Source organism: Mangifera indica, chromosome 7 (genome assembly GCF_011075055.1).
Source record: "Mangifera indica cultivar Alphonso chromosome 7, CATAS_Mindica_2.1, whole genome shotgun sequence".
Taxonomy (NCBI): Eukaryota; Viridiplantae; Streptophyta; class Magnoliopsida; order Sapindales; family Anacardiaceae; genus Mangifera; species Mangifera indica.
This window is the reverse complement of record NC_058143.1, coordinates 17,960,923-17,976,523: the sequence shown is the minus strand read 5'-3', so window position 1 is coordinate 17,976,523 and position 15,601 is coordinate 17,960,923. Positions and strand designations below refer to the sequence as shown.

The 15,601-nt window shown below is 35.1% G+C and overlaps 3 protein-coding genes, 1 long non-coding RNA gene and 1 pseudogene across 4 annotated transcripts; 3 read left to right on the top strand and 2 right to left on the bottom strand.

Annotated features, from left to right (window-relative positions):
• The first annotated feature begins 162 nt into the window (after positions 1–162).
• LOC123220390 (thermospermine synthase ACAULIS5-like) lies at positions 163–2,479 on the top strand. The gene is made up of 10 exons (XM_044642598.1): positions 163–427; positions 756–822; positions 905–999; positions 1,089–1,191; positions 1,272–1,360; positions 1,453–1,609; positions 1,698–1,773; positions 1,858–1,916; positions 1,990–2,126; positions 2,222–2,479. The coding sequence occupies exons 1-10, from the start codon at positions 285–287 to the stop codon at positions 2,304–2,306; spliced, it is 1,011 nt and encodes a 336-aa protein (XP_044498533.1). The 5' UTR covers positions 163–284; the 3' UTR covers positions 2,307–2,479.
• A 1,494-nt stretch (positions 2,480–3,973) lies between these two features.
• LOC123220700 (uncharacterized protein C24B11.05) lies at positions 3,974–5,666 on the top strand. Its single transcript, XM_044643258.1, has 8 exons — positions 3,974–4,132; positions 4,248–4,313; positions 4,402–4,499; positions 4,620–4,657; positions 4,752–4,839; positions 4,924–5,133; positions 5,219–5,284; positions 5,383–5,666. Exons 1-8 carry the CDS (start codon positions 4,102–4,104, stop codon positions 5,554–5,556), a joined length of 771 nt encoding a protein of 256 aa, XP_044499193.1. The 5' UTR covers positions 3,974–4,101; the 3' UTR covers positions 5,557–5,666.
• Positions 5,667–7,107: 1,441 nt separating this feature from the next.
• Positions 7,108–7,945, bottom strand: LOC123220701 (annotated as a pseudogene).
• Positions 7,946–9,370: 1,425 nt separating this feature from the next.
• LOC123220698 (linoleate 9S-lipoxygenase 5-like) lies at positions 9,371–13,894 on the bottom strand. Its single transcript, XM_044643257.1, has 9 exons — positions 13,359–13,894; positions 12,833–13,122; positions 12,057–12,297; positions 11,592–11,930; positions 11,400–11,485; positions 11,209–11,316; positions 10,820–11,124; positions 10,471–10,734; positions 9,371–10,393 (listed from the first exon to the last, which is right to left on the bottom strand). Exons 1-9 carry the CDS (start codon positions 13,603–13,605, stop codon positions 9,625–9,627), a joined length of 2,649 nt encoding a protein of 882 aa, XP_044499192.1. The 5' UTR covers positions 13,606–13,894; the 3' UTR covers positions 9,371–9,624.
• LOC123220702 lies at positions 10,934–12,851 on the top strand. Its single transcript, XR_006503131.1, has 4 exons — positions 10,934–11,067; positions 11,607–11,669; positions 12,081–12,291; positions 12,527–12,851. It is a non-coding gene; the product is annotated as an uncharacterized LOC123220702 (long non-coding RNA).
• Positions 13,895–15,601: the final 1,707 nt, after the last annotated feature.

Here is a 15,601-nt window from a genome sequence, read left to right as displayed (position 1 = left end):
TTGATGTAACCACGCGACCAAATCCTTCATTGTCTTTGTGAAGTTTCTTTCTTGTCGAAATTCCATAAATATTTTTGGCTCTTTTGAGTCCTATGCTTTAAACAACACTAATTTCGATGGAGTTGGCAACTCTGCTAAAGCTAAACCTCATCATGAGTCTTTTCCGAATTTCCTGCCACCATCCCATTTAAATTCTGCTCCAACTCTTTTCTTCTCTTCATCACTACTTGCTCTCTTTCACTCTTTCTCTCTATCTTCTATCTTTCAATCTTCCTCTATAGACAATGGGTGAGATCTCTTGCTCTAATGGGATTTCTGACAAGAATGGCGTTAATGAGAAAAGCCTTTCGCTATCTGGTCATAGGAAGAGTTGCTGGTATGAAGAAGAGATTGAAGAGAATTTAAGATGGAGCTTTGCACTTAATAGGTATACATGCTACTTGTTCATTTACTGATCATTCATCTCTTTCATCTTACACTTCTTTTCTTGTGTTTACTTGAAGTAAATAACATTACAAAATCTTTGAAAAATCTTCCAGAAGCAACACTTTTCACTGGGTGAGACAAAATGAAGCCCTAGCTGTCCAGTTTGTTGCATATTATATTACAATATTATAAGTAAGAATCAATGTCATGACCAAGAAAAGGTCGACAAGATATAATAATTAATTAGTCAATTTATTGATAATTACTTTGCTTGACAACTTTAACATCTGATGTATATTAATAATAATATCAAATTGTTCTTGTCGCAGCATATTGCATACAGGAGAGACGCCATACCAGGATATTGCACTGTTGGACACAAAGCCTTTTGGAAAGGTTTACATAAATAAACAACTAAAATGTTAAAGAAAAGTTTCAACATATAATTAAGCTAAATTTTATGTGATTTGTTTTACAGGCACTGGTGATCGATGGTAAGCTTCAAAGTGCAGAGGTAGACGAATTTATCTACCATGAGTCTCTAGTTCATCCAGCACTTCTTCACCATCCAAAGTAAATATTATTTTTTTTCCCTTATCTTCCTTCTGTTAATATTCAACAAGCGATGTTATATTAATAAGCTTCCTTATTGTGAAATTTAGTCCAAAGACCATCTTTATTATGGGTGGAGGTGAAGGCTCCACTGCAAGAGAAATACTCAGACATAAAACTGTGGAGAAGGTTGTCATGTGTGACATTGATGAGGTAATTGCTTTTGTTTCTTTTTTCCATTTTCTTCAATAACTTCAGCTATATCATTAGAATTGAATTTTCCCTTGGAGCAGGAGGTGGTAGAATTTTGCAAGTCATACTTAGTTATGAACAGAGAAGCATTTTCTGATCCAAGACTTGAGCTTGTCATCAATGATGCCAGGTTTGGTTTATATAATTCTACAATGTTGCAATATTATAATTACAATTAGAACAAATATTAAGTCTTGTCGTTAATTTTTGGCTGTGTTTCAGGGCTGAGCTGGAGAGTAGAAAAGAAAGCTATGATGTGATAATAGGGGACCTGGCAGACCCCATAGAAGGAGGCCCCTGTTATAAACTCTATACCAAATCCTTTTATGAGTCCACTGTCAAACCTAAACTCAATCCTGGTGGAATATTTGTCACACAGGTACATTAAACAACACCCTTGAATAAGAATCTGCAAAAGAGAAGAAGAGAAGCTTATTTATTTATTTATTTATTGGGGGGATTTTCAGGCAGGGCCTGCTGGAATTTTCACTCACACAGAAGTATTCTCTTGCATTTACAACACACTGAGGCATGTTTTCAAATGTAAGCAATAACTCAGTGTTGCCAATTCCATGGCTTTCTTCCCATTAATCTTCTGGTAATTGTTTGGTTTTGGTTAATGTGCAGATGCTGTACCTTATTCTGCTCATATTCCTTCCTTCGCTGATACTTGGGGATGGGTCATGGTAAAATAAATTGATATAATATAACAAATAATGTTTTCACTATTATAGCAGAAGCTGAAAAAAGTGTTTGCAGGCTTCAGATTCCCCATTTGAACTTTGTGCTGAAGAGCTAGACCTGAGAATGAAACAGAATATAAAAGGGGAAAACAGATACCTTGATGGCAAAACCATTTCATCTGCCTCAACTCTGAGCAAAGCAGTTCGAAATTCGTAAGCCCAATTAGCCCATATCCATATAAATGCTCCACACTTAATTGCATGCTAAAAGGTATTGTAAATCTTTTCTTGGTGTTTGGCAATGGCAGGCTTGACAATGAGACTCATGTCTACACAGAAGGGACAGCAAGGTTCATATATGGACATGGCAGTGCCCACAAAAACCAAGCCTGAGTTCGTATTAGAAGAAGCCAAGCACAGACAGACATATAAGACTGAAAGTGGAACAATTTTTTTTTAAAATTTTTTTATGGTTTCTGATCTTCCAATTAATTGTCTATTTTTCTTTTCAATTTTGCTTGTGTAGCTTCTCTGGAATATGAAATATGAATGCCATCCTCCTGGAAGTCCCATGCCTTTATGCTTGTAAATTCAGAATTTAATAATTGCCTTTGTCTAAAAGAAAAGAAAAAGAAAGAAAGAAACTGAACTCACCGAATTTCTTCAGAATAAATTTAAATTACTTAATCTGGCATTCGTTTTAATTTGTTGGTAAATTGTCAAATCAAAGGATATATAAATATAACAAATTAAAATATTGATTTATAGTTAAAAAATGTGAGGTGGCGAATATTACTAATTTGGATTTCGTGTCAGCTTCCATAAAATTTATAAATTAAATTCTTCCACTCTCATTCATAAGCTACCAAACAATTTGTTATTAATTAGTTGGCTTTGCAATGGGTGGATTGCTCCACATACACGCCAGGGTTCCAACATCTACAGCCATCCATCAATCAATATTTTTCATATATATATATCAAACATAAATAGTTGTTTCTAAGAGCCAAAAAAAGAGAAAAGAGAAATAGGAAAGAAGAAATAAAATGAAGATGCGAAAGAAGAAATATAAAACAGAATTAAAAATAGATTTGTTAAATTAAGAGTGTCTTTAATATTTATCTTATTATATTAGATAAAATAATGAAAATATATTTGATGGTTAAAATTAACATATATTATTGGTAAATAAATGGAGGAATAAACTTTTTAAATTTTAAAGTGGGAAATTGTTATTTTATCACAGTTTGGGTGGGTGGTCCTGTCAACAATAAATTATGGTCACGGTGGGCACCAGACAACCCCATCACCGTCCATCAGAAGTTGTTGCAGGTTCCTATTCATTGTCGTTACAGGGTCCTATTTATAGTCTGATTATTTTTGTCTCCATCAAAGTTAAGTATATTGAATGCCATTTACAGAAGTTGGAAATCTTTCTAAAACTAAGTAATTATTATAATTAATAAATTAATAAAATATCCTCCTCATAGTAATAGATTTGAAAACTGTCCATATAGATTTTTCTTTTAATAATTAATATTATAAAAATTCAAAACCAAAAAATTTTCTTAGAAAAATGAATAAATTGTTATTACAGTGTAAAATTGAATAAATAAATAAATAAAATACGTTTATAAAATCCTAAAAATACAACTCTTTAGTTATATTTAATTTATATCAGTACAACAATAATGTAAAATTAACAATTTATTTATTAATGCCTTAACTAATGCCTTTACGTGTTTAAAGACTTCAAGTCATTTACGAAGCAATCCACGTTTCCCGTTTCTACCCTCTCAAATTACATTGATGCCCTCCATATATGTTTTTTTTATATGCCCTATCTATGTCTTTAACCCTCTGGCCACGTAACGATCGACCACCCTTACAACAAGTAAAACTACAACTCCCTTAAAAAATTATGAAAGGGTATTTGTGTCAATTTAGGGATTTCGACTGACGTGTGGACCCTTATTTACTCGGCTTTGATTGCAACAGATTTGAGCTCTGAGTCAGCACAATCGCTGTCTGCTCTGTCTTTTATTGACCCTCTAGGCCTATAAAATCCTCTCTTCACCTCCGGCACAAAGCCTCGTCGGTTGCTTGCTATTGGATTATCTCATTCATTTCATTGCTCTCTGTACTGCGAATTTCTCTCATTTGCTTTCCTCTTCTTTTTCCTTCAGCCATGGATTCTACCTTTAACTGCATCATGTTCGGTATATTATTAATTCTCTATTTCAGCTCTGCATGCCATTTAAGTGTATTATTTTTTTTCTTCTAGATGAATGATGATAATAATTAATAACCTGTTTTGAGTTTCTTTTGGACCAGATTTGGATGACACTTTGTACTCTTCGAAAGTTGGAATAGCTGAAGCTGTCAAGAGAAACATTGAAGGTATGAAATTAATTATCAACAAATTGATCAGCTTCAAGCTTCATTTAATGTTTATTAAATCACTGATTATTTTGATTTTACTTTTCAGACTTTCTCGTTGAGAAATGCGGGTTTCCAGAAAGTAAAGCTTCGACTCTCAGAGTTGAACTTTTTAAAACTTACGGCAGCACTCTCGCCGGCTTGCGAGTAATTAATTTTTCTTATTCTCTTAACAATTTTCAACCATTAAACGAGCCAACTTTCTTCCTATCAATTTCATTTTCCTCTTACGATGGCGGCCTGATTAGTTCTCTTAAATTGTTCCAGGTTTTAGGCTACGATATTGATGCTGATGATTATCACAGGTTAGTCAAAATTTTAATTAATTCAAAAATTAAAATATTAAAATATTAACCGCATCTTATTTAAATTTTCTTCTTATAATATTCTAATCAACAGTTTCGTGCACGGAAAATTGCCATATGATTTGATTAAGCCCGATATTCAACTACGCAACATCTTACGTAGCATCCACCGAAGAAAGATTGTAAGTTAGATAAACGAAATTGGAAACAATTATTTGATTTTATCAAATCGTCTGAACTTAATCAACTACTTTTTGAATTTCCAGATTTTCACAAACTCTGACAGGAACCACGCAATCAAATGCCTGAAAAGGTTAGGAATAGAAGACTGTTTCGATCAAATAATCTGTTTCGAGACGATGAATCCAAATCTCTCCAAAGCAACTCGTCCTGATGAATTTCCTGTAGTTTTGAAGCCATCAATGGACGCCATGAAAATTGCTTTAGATGTTGCTCGACTTGATCCTCGCCGTACAGTAAGATCTCAACCATTTTTCGATTATTAACTTGATTTTGAAAGTTTCCAGTTAGCACATACTGAAAAGCGTCTCCTCTTGGCAGCTGTTTCTCGACGACAATGTGAAGAATGTAGCTGCTGGCAAAGCTTTGGGGCTATGCACCGTTTTGGTAATTTCCTTGTTTTATCTTAAAATTGTCGCCACTTATATATATACACAACAATACAAGTATACTATTTATGATTTTTTTTTTTGGTGGAATTGAAGGTGGGGAAGAAAATAAAGATCAAAGAATCAGACTATGTCTTAGAGAATATCAACAATTTACCTCAAGTAATTCCAGAAATATGGGTCAGTCAATCGGACGGTGGTGATCGAAGCATCAGCCGTACCAGGAGTGAGTTGGAAACGATCCTCAACACAACAACTGTCGGTGCCTGATGATGGGTTGGTTTTAAAAAGGCCCCACTGTGTACGTATCATGTGCATTTGTATTAATATGTATGTGTGCATATCTATGTTAATAAAGCACAGTGCTGCTATTTAACTAATTTTCAATGCTTTCAAGAAGTTTCCACTTTGGTGTTAAAGAAATAGAATCATAATAATGCGTTAGTGATGCCACGTAAGTCGGTGCTTTGATGAGGTGCCACCCAAAACACAATCAGATAGAGACGTGCTACATTAATTGTGTTCTCACGGGAAGGCAATAATATGTGGCATTGCGCCATTCATAGTTGTTGGGACATTGATGGCTGTTCGTATCATTGCTTAAAGAACAATTTGAAATCACATAAAATTAGTATTTTTTAAGCTTTACGTGGTGAAGACTTTTATCTTTTTTTTTTTTTTAAATCTTTGAAGTTTGAGATAGGGATAGGAAGATTGAGATGGATTTGTAGTGGCCACATCAGATCAAACAACATGCAAATGGATAACTTTTAACAATGATTTATAAGCCCAAAATTGTTAATCATCTAGTTGTATATTACGAGCCGAATAATAGAATATGGGCAACAGCTTTTATTTTGAAATTTTATATTGGAGCAACATCTTGCAGAATTTCGCACCAGGTGTGAATGGCCAAAGGAATACTTCCCACTAAGTTCAAGTGTTTTTTCAAAACCAAATCTATAGGGTTTGAAAATTTTAAAATTTTATTCATAATGTAATTGTCATTAAAATTCTCTATTAGAAATAGGGGTAAATTGTTATTTTTATCAATAATATTAAAAAAATATAAAATTCATTATATTTTCTCTCTTAAGTTTTTAAAAATTAACAATTTTATTTTTACTTAAAGTTTTCTAACTTTGAAAAATCATATTTTCTCCTCAAATTTTTTCTTCACCTTTGTGACTTCGACGATTTCCACTCTCTACCCTAAATCGTTGGTTGACGCACATAGACAAACTTGGAACAAATCTCTTTGTCAGAGACGAAGAGATCTAATGAGATCTGGGTGAAGAGATATGAATTTCGTCGATGAAGATATTCCAAATCTCGTATCTTTTCGTTGACAAAGAGATCTAGAATCTCTTCATTGTCGATGAAGAGATCTAGAATCTCTTCACATATATTTCTTCATCAATGAAGAGGAAACCATTATCATCCTTTTCAGATTGTCAAAAAAAGTGTCTGGAGGGGAAGAAAAAAATTCTAAAGTTTTTGGGGGAAAATGTGATTTTTTAAAGTAAAAAAACTGTAAGAATAGTGAAATTTTAGTTTATAAAACTTAGAAAAGAAAAATATAATAAATTTTATATTTTTTTAATATTATTAATAAAATAATAATTTTACTCATATATCTAATAGAAAATTTTAATCACAATTGAACAATGGATAGGACTTCAGATTTTTCAAACTTTATGGGTGCCACTGGGACAGCACCTAAAATTGGGTGGCAAATAGTCTTTAGCCCAGGTGATTCGAAATCTAATTTATGTAGCATTTTCAAGAAATTAAGGAAGCACGAATACAACCAACAAAAACAATAATAAATACTAGACAGAATCCCAGGTACTTCATACATATTAACAAAAATTCCACTTCAAATTACAAATCATACACCTGCTTCCCTGTGAACTTCACCTCAATCGGGCTAACATTCTTCCCAATCGACCTGTAATTCTGCCCAACTCCCTGTCGTCCGGGGTCACCTTTTCGGGATAAACACCATCCTTCGGGTGCAAATACTGAACTTCACCATTGGGGAACACCCTGTAAAACTGATACTTGATCTTGTATTTTGACCTCAGTCTTGTCCCCGGAGCCAAGCACTGCTCTTTCCTCGCCAACTTGAGCAAATTCGGACCTTGCCTCATGATCGCAGCGCCTCCGGTGGGCATTTCGAATATCTGTTCCTTGGGTGACTCCCATGTGATCACGTAAAATTCTTCCACTTGAGCCTTCCGCAACAGCCCGCCAGTGCCGCCGCCGAAGATCGGTGATGGGGTGTTCGGGTCAAGTTCTGGGGGCGTGAACCCACGGGAGCCTCTTTTGTTGGGGCCTCGGCTGTCTCTTCGGCCATGGCCTTGATGATACGTGGGACATGCTTAAGTGGCCTGGAAGCTGTGGTGATTGACAGAGATGATGGTTGTTTCCATGGAACGGTGGCACGGTTGGTGGACTTGGCGGTGGAGAGGGTGGCGGGAGTGAAAAGAGAGGCTTGGGCTGCCATTGCCATTAGAGATAGATGGAATGAGTAATGAGCAATGGATCAATAAGCAGCAAAGACACAAAGGAAGGATATTGAGGTGAAGTGTTTGTGGATTTTGAATGGGTGGTGAGAAATTTGGGTAATGGATAAGAGGTACGATCGAGTTGAACCAATTAGAATTTGTACTTGCTCTCTCCCACATCTCCTCTCTTTTCTCTGGTCAACGTCTCTTTTACCCCTTGCATTATTAATTTATAAACTAAAAATTAAATTAAGAAAAGTCACTAACTACATTCGTGCCTAGACGAGCTAATCTAACTGGATTACACCTGCGATGGTGTCATTTAGCCTAAATTGCATCATCCAAGAAGATGTAATATGGTCTAATCACACTTGGAAGAACTACCCCAACCATTCTAAGTATTATTCCATGATTAGAAAAGGAATAATATTACACGTACTTATTTTAAATATATAAATTGATATATATTAATGTATATCATCAAATAATTATATGTTACATTATTTTTAATTTAAAATTATTTAATTATACAATAATACATATTAAACATATATTTATTCAAGTACATAAATTAATTGGATACTTACAATTTTATTATCAGGAAAATGTGATTTGAAACTTGAGGATTGCACAGGATGAATGAGATAAATCTTTGACTGGTAAAATATAGTTTTGAAACTCGAGAGCAGGAAACAAATCTTGAATGGGAAAATGCAGTTGTCTTAAGGGGTCATGTGCAGATGGCATCAGAAGCAGCTACAAAGTGGATTTTAATAAACAAGAGAAAGACAGGTATCAATTATATTTTAGCGGTTTCTGCCCCCAACGTCTTCCATATGGCTCCATCTACTAACCGGCATTACGAACAAGGCAAGCGCTCGACAATTTCTTGTTATTCTATGTTTAACAATGGGTAACAAAAAATTGCAGCTTTTTTAGAGTAATAGATGGTAGATGGATGTCTCATGTTTCATCATTCTTTCACATTATCGGTTCTTGATAGCACCCATTTCATTTCTCGTTTGAATTTTTTTTTTTTTAGAAGATAAGTAGATACCATTGACCCAGTTCATCTCTTGCTAATTTGTTGCCAATTTAGTTGTTTCATTGTGCTTTATTCTTAGAACTTTAGTTGTGTTGCTTTAAGTTCTTGCTTAATGTCTTACACCGAAAAATGCTAAGTCAGGTGTTCTTGAAATATTTCACTTTTGCATGCTGAATTTTGTATAATGTGTATCATAAAGGAATATTATTATAAGTTCTTTTATTACAATTGCTAAGCGGTTTTGAAGCTTCTTGTAATTATTAGAGGTCATTGTTCTTGATAATCATAGGTCTTTTAAACGTGGACACCAGGTTTTATCTGGTTGAATTTCTGAATTATTATGGCTGGTTTACATGGCTAAAACTTTTGTTTCAGTTCACTCATTGGGTAGGAAAATCTGTTGCACTGATAGGGACTCGGATGTTCCTGTTTTTAGGTGCCTCAAATTTTGATTGTTTGTCTTCTTTGTCCTAGGGAAAATTTTTGAGGTCGAATCAAAACTGAGATTTAAGGATGTTGCTCAATGCCATTGACACTGCAAAGCGTATGTCTGCTTATATGTAGTTAAAGCACATTTACATATATAGGTACAGTTTGCCATTTGTACATCACAAATCTTCTTGGATAAAATATTTGAGAACCTAAAGTCACACTTTTGTCTTAAGAACAAGATCCAGGAGACAAAAATGAGAAAGCTAATTAGCACTCTTTGCTTGTTGAACACAATATACCAACAATCAAATTCAAAGCTGCTCCAAACACATCTTACAAAAATTTAGAACTTTAGATTGAGATACTGTTGGGAATGCCCTTTCCTGTGAGCCCACCCTCTTTGGAGTCATCTGAAGTATTAGGATAGAGCAAGGTGTAAGGCACATTGACAGGCCCGACTCTGTTCTTCCATCTTTTGTCATTGTTCATTTCGATAATTTTCTTTTCACTTTTTATCAATCTTTCTCTAAATCTTTCAAATGCATCTAATGGCCCATTATCAGAAGTCCACCCAGGAGTATCTCTCTGCCCAAGATAAACCTCATCAGTTGAATGGCGTGACAGAATCTCTATGAGGGACACTCCAAGGAGGGTTTGAAGTTGTGCTGTGATTGTTTTCAGAAAGGCCAACTCAGGGTTCTTCTCAAGCTCATCGTACTCAGGGGTACCTGGTTCTGGCATGAAGCGGCGACTCACAGTTGGTCTGTTAGGGAGGTAGCCTGCATATGGATATTGCCCAAAATTGACAGCTGCATGGAGGGCAGAAGCCACCCATATGATAATGGTGCAAGATTGTACAAGCTCATCTCGTGTCTGCATCTCAGGCCACCATGGTTCATCTTTCCTGTCTCCATGCCCAACATTGCGGACTTCGTGCCACCATGATTGGAGTTCATAGTCTCCTTGGACAAAGTCATCGGTGGGGTAGTAGAAAGAGCAGTATTCACTGACCCAAGTTTCAATTGCCGACCATATCTCAAGCCCATCAACAGCAAAAGGGTAATCCTCAATCAGAAGCCTAAGTCCATGAGGTTGGCTTGGGTCTGGCTCTGCCACTCCTCTGACAAGGGGCAAAGTTTCATTTATGAGAATGAAATATAATAGCAAATGTCTTGAATTCAAGATCTGTGAGCTTACCTCCTGAGCAGATCAGCTGGGAGTGCTTGCTCAGTCAAAACCCAATTTTTGTATATTCCTGATGACATCTCCAGTGCATATCTTGCTGGGAACACTGTTCTTTCAAGTACCCCATCAGCATTGATGAGGATTTGTCGAGCATAGGCATTTATATTCATTGTATCCCGGTAATGGGGATGCAAAAGTTTATATATTGGATGAACCACACTCAACTGCCTATTAGTTGCTATCACGAATGGCTCTATCACTGCATGGGTGTTCAACCTGCAAATTTTTATTTAGAAGCTTGTAAATATTATTCTTAAACTAAAACCCAGCTTCTAAATATTGTCTACCAGTCAGCATTTACCAGTGGCTAACGAGCTGATGGTAGCCAGAATCATTCACTGCTGCATAAGCTTTGGCCAGCTGCCATACTGTACCTTCAACACCATGCTCTGCCGGCGTGAAAACTTTGTTAACAGCGCCGTGATGGTACCCCTGTGGATGTGGCAAGCTTAACTCAATTGCCAATGGCTTCAATGTCCCGTCATCTTGTAACAAGAGCAGGGTTCTGCTGGCATATGTCTTTGTGGTAGTGGAGTTTATTTTCTGCAGGTATGGCATCAATGCATCATGATGATCCAATATGAACAGCTTCTTTTTTTTTATTGCCTGTATCAAGTTAAACATAGCATAAGAAAAGAAAAGTGAAATAATATACAGAGAGAAGTACAGTCAAATAACTATGACTAGTACTTTATCTACAGTGAGTCCATTCATGTTCCCTTGAATGTCATCTCTTGTTATTGAGCTCTTCTGGTTCCCGTATAATTTAGGGTCTAGGTTGCTGGCTGGGGGGAATTCCTGCAGTTATACTCAAGTAAATCAGTGAAGTGAAACCCATATTACAACAGTAATCAGCCAATCTTATTGAAGATATATTTTACCCGGAGACAGCTGATGATAACTGGATTGACCCCAGCCAGCATTTCTCTTCCAAATTCTTCATCAGACCTCCAAGCAGACTTATCCTCTGGAACAAATCCATAAAATTTCATAATTGGCATGCAAAAGTTGAATAAATGTTTAAATACTGTTTCATCGGAACTATTATATGGAAACATGATATTGTTTTGCACCTTTGATAACATCAGGTATTGGGAATTTCATGAACCGCTCGCCATCATTTCGAATAAGCTCCTTGAGCATCTCCCATGGTATGTGATTCCTAATCTTACTGACAGTTTTGGCATTTGGTAGCTTGATATTCCCTTCATATAGATTGTGTACATCCTCAAAAGTATCGAATTCATTTATGGTTTTGTCACATAGAGATTTAATCTCAGGGTGCAATACCTGAAACAGTGACTTCAGAGCATAGGCTAGAAAATCTGAAAACTTAATGTGGCTAAACCTTTCATCTCTTGGAACATAAATATTTAGACTCAGAAGTGGCAGTCTTTTCTCACTATTAGGATCTGTAACCATTAAAAAACTGAAATCACTTTTTGAAAGTGCTGAAAATGAAGCTTAAAATTCTTCAGTCTTTGTAATCATTTTTTGTGTTAAACCTGTCTAAACTGTTTCAGTTTTAGGTAACTAACCAGCTTTTGTCCGTTTCCGACCAGTTCTTCCTCTTCTGGGATATGGATGCTCTTTTGATCCACCAAGAACAGGGCGGGCATACGATGGACCGTCATCCGGACTCCCCAAATCATTGTAGTAATCATAGTCATATACTCTGTCCCATTCTTTCAGCTCACCTTTCCCATCTCCTCTGAGATTTATAAGTTCTTCTTCTCTATATTTGCGTAATGGCTCTGGTGTTTCACTTGGAAGGTAAGTCTGATACAAATCACAAAGTTGTCTGTTATTACATCCACTGTTTCAGTTCAAACAAATCTCGTTAACACATTAAAATAACAATAAAATTATATACATCCAGCTTTGAGCATCCATACGGTAGGTTACTAATTGATTATTCAAAACTAGATGCACGGAGCATTTCTCTTGAAATAAAGATTTCATAGATATCTGGTTTGATCAGATATTGATCTGGGATCCTTTCTTGCAGCTTTGCCACGCCGAAAAAAGTTATGATGTGGAAAGCAAAAGTCTCAACCCAATCAAGGAAGGAAAGGGCTGTCTAATCTACCTGGAAAATCAGACAACATGATTTTGCCAGAAAAAGGAGGTAAATTAGAAAATCAGTTAAAGCTAGTAATCATGATAGAAAACACCAGCTATAGTGGGTCTAAGTCTTCAGAGTAATCAAACCCTTTAAAATAATATTGGGAAATTGTCCATGCTTTAAAAAACGCTAAAGATTAAGATGAAAACAGAGAGGGTCAAGCTTAGAGTATTATTATTATTTTTTTACCTTGTTTGAAAAAAATACACGATCATACTTGTATCGACGCGTCGGGTAGACCCAGGAATTGCAGACAAAATATACTGAACCATGACCAGGAACATCTTGTAAAGTGAGTGACTTGAGGTAGAACTGGCTATGGTGATGATTTCTGATGATGAAAGCTCCAGGATAACCCATGTTCTCACCCCAGTCAAATGTAATAGAAAACTCAGTTTCTTTTGCAGTAACTGAAGCTTCTGATGAAATCCAATTCTCCAAGCATGCCACCTTTCCCAGCTTTCCTCGACCCCCGTTAGCTAAACAGACACAAAGTACAAAATTTCAGCCATAACTTTATAAACACAGTCGGTATTTCCACATTAACACCAGCAAGTTACAGAGGAAAAAGTTAAAACTGCAGAAGCAAAAATGGGCAGAGTCCAGGCCTATTATTTCCAGTTCAAATGTCAATCAAAATGGATTCTTTTCTAGCGAAGTGAGAAGAAAAAGAAAAATTCAAAAACTCAAATTTCCGAGAAACAAAAAGGCCAACCTGGTTCTGAATGATCTGCACTGATAAGCTGTATAGAAACGCCTTTGCCCAGTAGCTCATAAACCCGATCAATGGCTGAAGCCCTCATATCATTGAAATCCAACAAATTCTTTTTCATCAAAACAACAGTCCCTTTGATCTTCTTCTTCTTCTTGCCATCATCAACGGCTTTCACGTTTGTTTTCTGGCGTACACATAACATATCCATAACTTTAGGAATCATCTGGGAAATAGGACAAAATCCCATGAAACTTAGAAACGAAGAAAAAGGAAACAGAAGCTTGCAAATTGAAGCTTGTGTGATGCAAGGAAACCAAAAGAGATGTAATGTATGGACAAACTTAGTAAAGACTAAGGAACAAGAGAAGAGAAATTAGCACTGTGGCTCAACTAATTTCCCCTTGTATTTTTGCAAGTTGACTTGATGAAGACTAAGCGAAGCGACATTCAATGAAGTTTCATACTGATGAGGCAACGAATAGTGGGGCCGTGGAAGGCATTTCAGCCATCGTCTCTTGATTAACCGATAATTAAAGTAGCCGATTCTACCCAAATATGCTCAAAATATTTATTTTAGTTTATGACCTTATACTAATGGGACATTTGCATGTTGATACGAGTATTTTTTATTGGTCTTCACGTGATGTCTTCTTCTCACCGGTAGACAAATAATTAAATAATTGATCCCTCATGCTCGATTTGTCAATAATCAATTAAAAATTGACTCAATACAAGTTGAGTTATGAATAACTCGTGAATGACTCAACTTATTTATAGTCCTAAATATACAAGTTTAGACAACGTTTAATAATTAATTATGTTTACATGTTAATTAAACATAATCACCCACAATCCTTACACTTTAAGTAAGGCAATTAATTAAATTAGCTCTTTTAATCAGGGTGAAAAGAAAATTTATCCCAAAAAAAAAATTTGTTAAACCATCGTAGCCATTAAAATGGGGTTGGAGGAATTTGTTCTATTATATATGAGTGATTTTGACTATTAACCCATATTTAAAGTGGAAACTCATTCAAAGGCTAAGGATTTTAAGGTAAAATCACTTTTTATTAAAATGGATGATAACGTTAGTATAAAGTGTTTATTTCTAGTATTTTAGAGAATTTACGTTTGTTGAAATTTCTGTGGTCTATTTGAGTTTTCATTTGGACCATTTAGGGTATAGTCTTGTAAATTTTGTTGATAAATGTTGTATGTTTTTTAAGTAAAAATTGGTACAATATTGGGAAAAAAAAAAAGTGATCCGTAAAGGGTGAGGTATGTTTTTGATGGAAAATGGGAGATGTGACAAGGAAATGGAAAATCACACTTAACTAACGAAAAAATTGAAGAGAGTATAATTAGGGTTAGATTCAAATTGAATTTATTTAAGTTTGAGTTCAAACGAACCTTAAACAAGTTCAGTTTAAACGAATTCGAGTTTGAACTCAAGTCTAAAAGCACAATTTTTTCAAGTTTGAGCTTTAAATTGTTCAGTTCATTAAGTTTATAAAATTAAAAATTTTGATACAAAATGATATCGTTTTTTAGTCAATATATATTAAAACGATATCATTTTAATAATAAATTAAATTAAAAACTCGATTTAAGCTTGAACTTAGCTTAGTTTTTTTAAAACAAGTCAAGCTTAAACTCATTTAAAACAAACTCAAGTTCAAACTAAGTTTGGTGTAAATTGTCAATTCAAATCAAATCTGTTTGCACGCCCATTGAAGGGGTAACATGTAATTTTGTCAAGCAAACTTACACCTAATTGGTGAACGACACATTAGTGGGTAAAACGAGAGATTTAAATAATATTTTAATAGTCACAAATGTCTAGGTGTCAAAGCCTTAGAGGTTAATTGATATTTTACTAAGCATATCCAGATCATGATAAGCATGAAATCACAGGCAAAAATGTAATTTTGTGGTTTATTTTGTATTTTATTGGGCCCCTAAACTAGGGGCTAATTGATTTTTTTATTAAGCATGTTGAAGTCACGATAGACGTGATTTTCTGGGGTGAAAATGTCTATTTTTAGTTTTTTCTTTTTTTTTCATAATTTGAGTTAAAATTTAATGAATTTCATTTAAAATAACGAAAATTTCTTTTTTTTTTTCCCTCATAAATTAACATGATCACCAAAACATGTCTTTTATATGGTTGCTTGGAGCCAAAGGTTGAGAGGCTTCATTTGTTATATCATTCTAGAATCCAAATGACAATTCATGGGCATAGG

What these genes read in the sequence shown, in the direction of transcription:
- LOC123220390 (XM_044642598.1), top strand. Translation starts at nt 285, where the DNA reads ATGGGTGAGATCTCTTGCTCTAATGGGATTTCTGACAAGAATGGCGTT. An exon ending in GTGGAATATTTGTCACACAG is followed by an intron (nt 1,610 to 1,697) that starts GTACATTAAACA and finishes GGGGATTTTCAG; the next exon opens with GCAGGGCCTGCTGGAATTTT. An exon ending in ACTGAGGCATGTTTTCAAAT is followed by an intron (nt 1,774 to 1,857) that starts GTAAGCAATAAC and finishes GTTAATGTGCAG; the next exon opens with ATGCTGTACCTTATTCTGCT.
- LOC123220700 (XM_044643258.1), top strand. Translation starts at nt 4,102, where the DNA reads ATGGATTCTACCTTTAACTGCATCATGTTCG. An exon ending in CTTTAACTGCATCATGTTCG is followed by an intron (nt 4,133 to 4,247) that starts GTATATTATTAA and finishes CTTTTGGACCAG; the next exon opens with ATTTGGATGACACTTTGTAC. An exon ending in GCACTCTCGCCGGCTTGCGA is followed by an intron (nt 4,500 to 4,619) that starts GTAATTAATTTT and finishes AAATTGTTCCAG; the next exon opens with GTTTTAGGCTACGATATTGA.
- LOC123220698 (XM_044643257.1), bottom strand. Translation starts at nt 13,605, where the DNA reads ATGGGATTTTGTCCTATTTCCCAGATGATTCCTAAAGTTATGGATATG. An exon ending in TGCAGATCATTCAGAACCAG is followed by an intron (nt 13,123 to 13,358) that starts GTTGGCCTTTTT and finishes GTGTCTGTTTAG; the next exon opens with CTAACGGGGGTCGAGGAAAG. An exon ending in TCGGAAACGGACAAAAGCTG is followed by an intron (nt 11,931 to 12,056) that starts GTTAGTTACCTA and finishes TAATGGTTACAG; the next exon opens with ATCCTAATAGTGAGAAAAGA.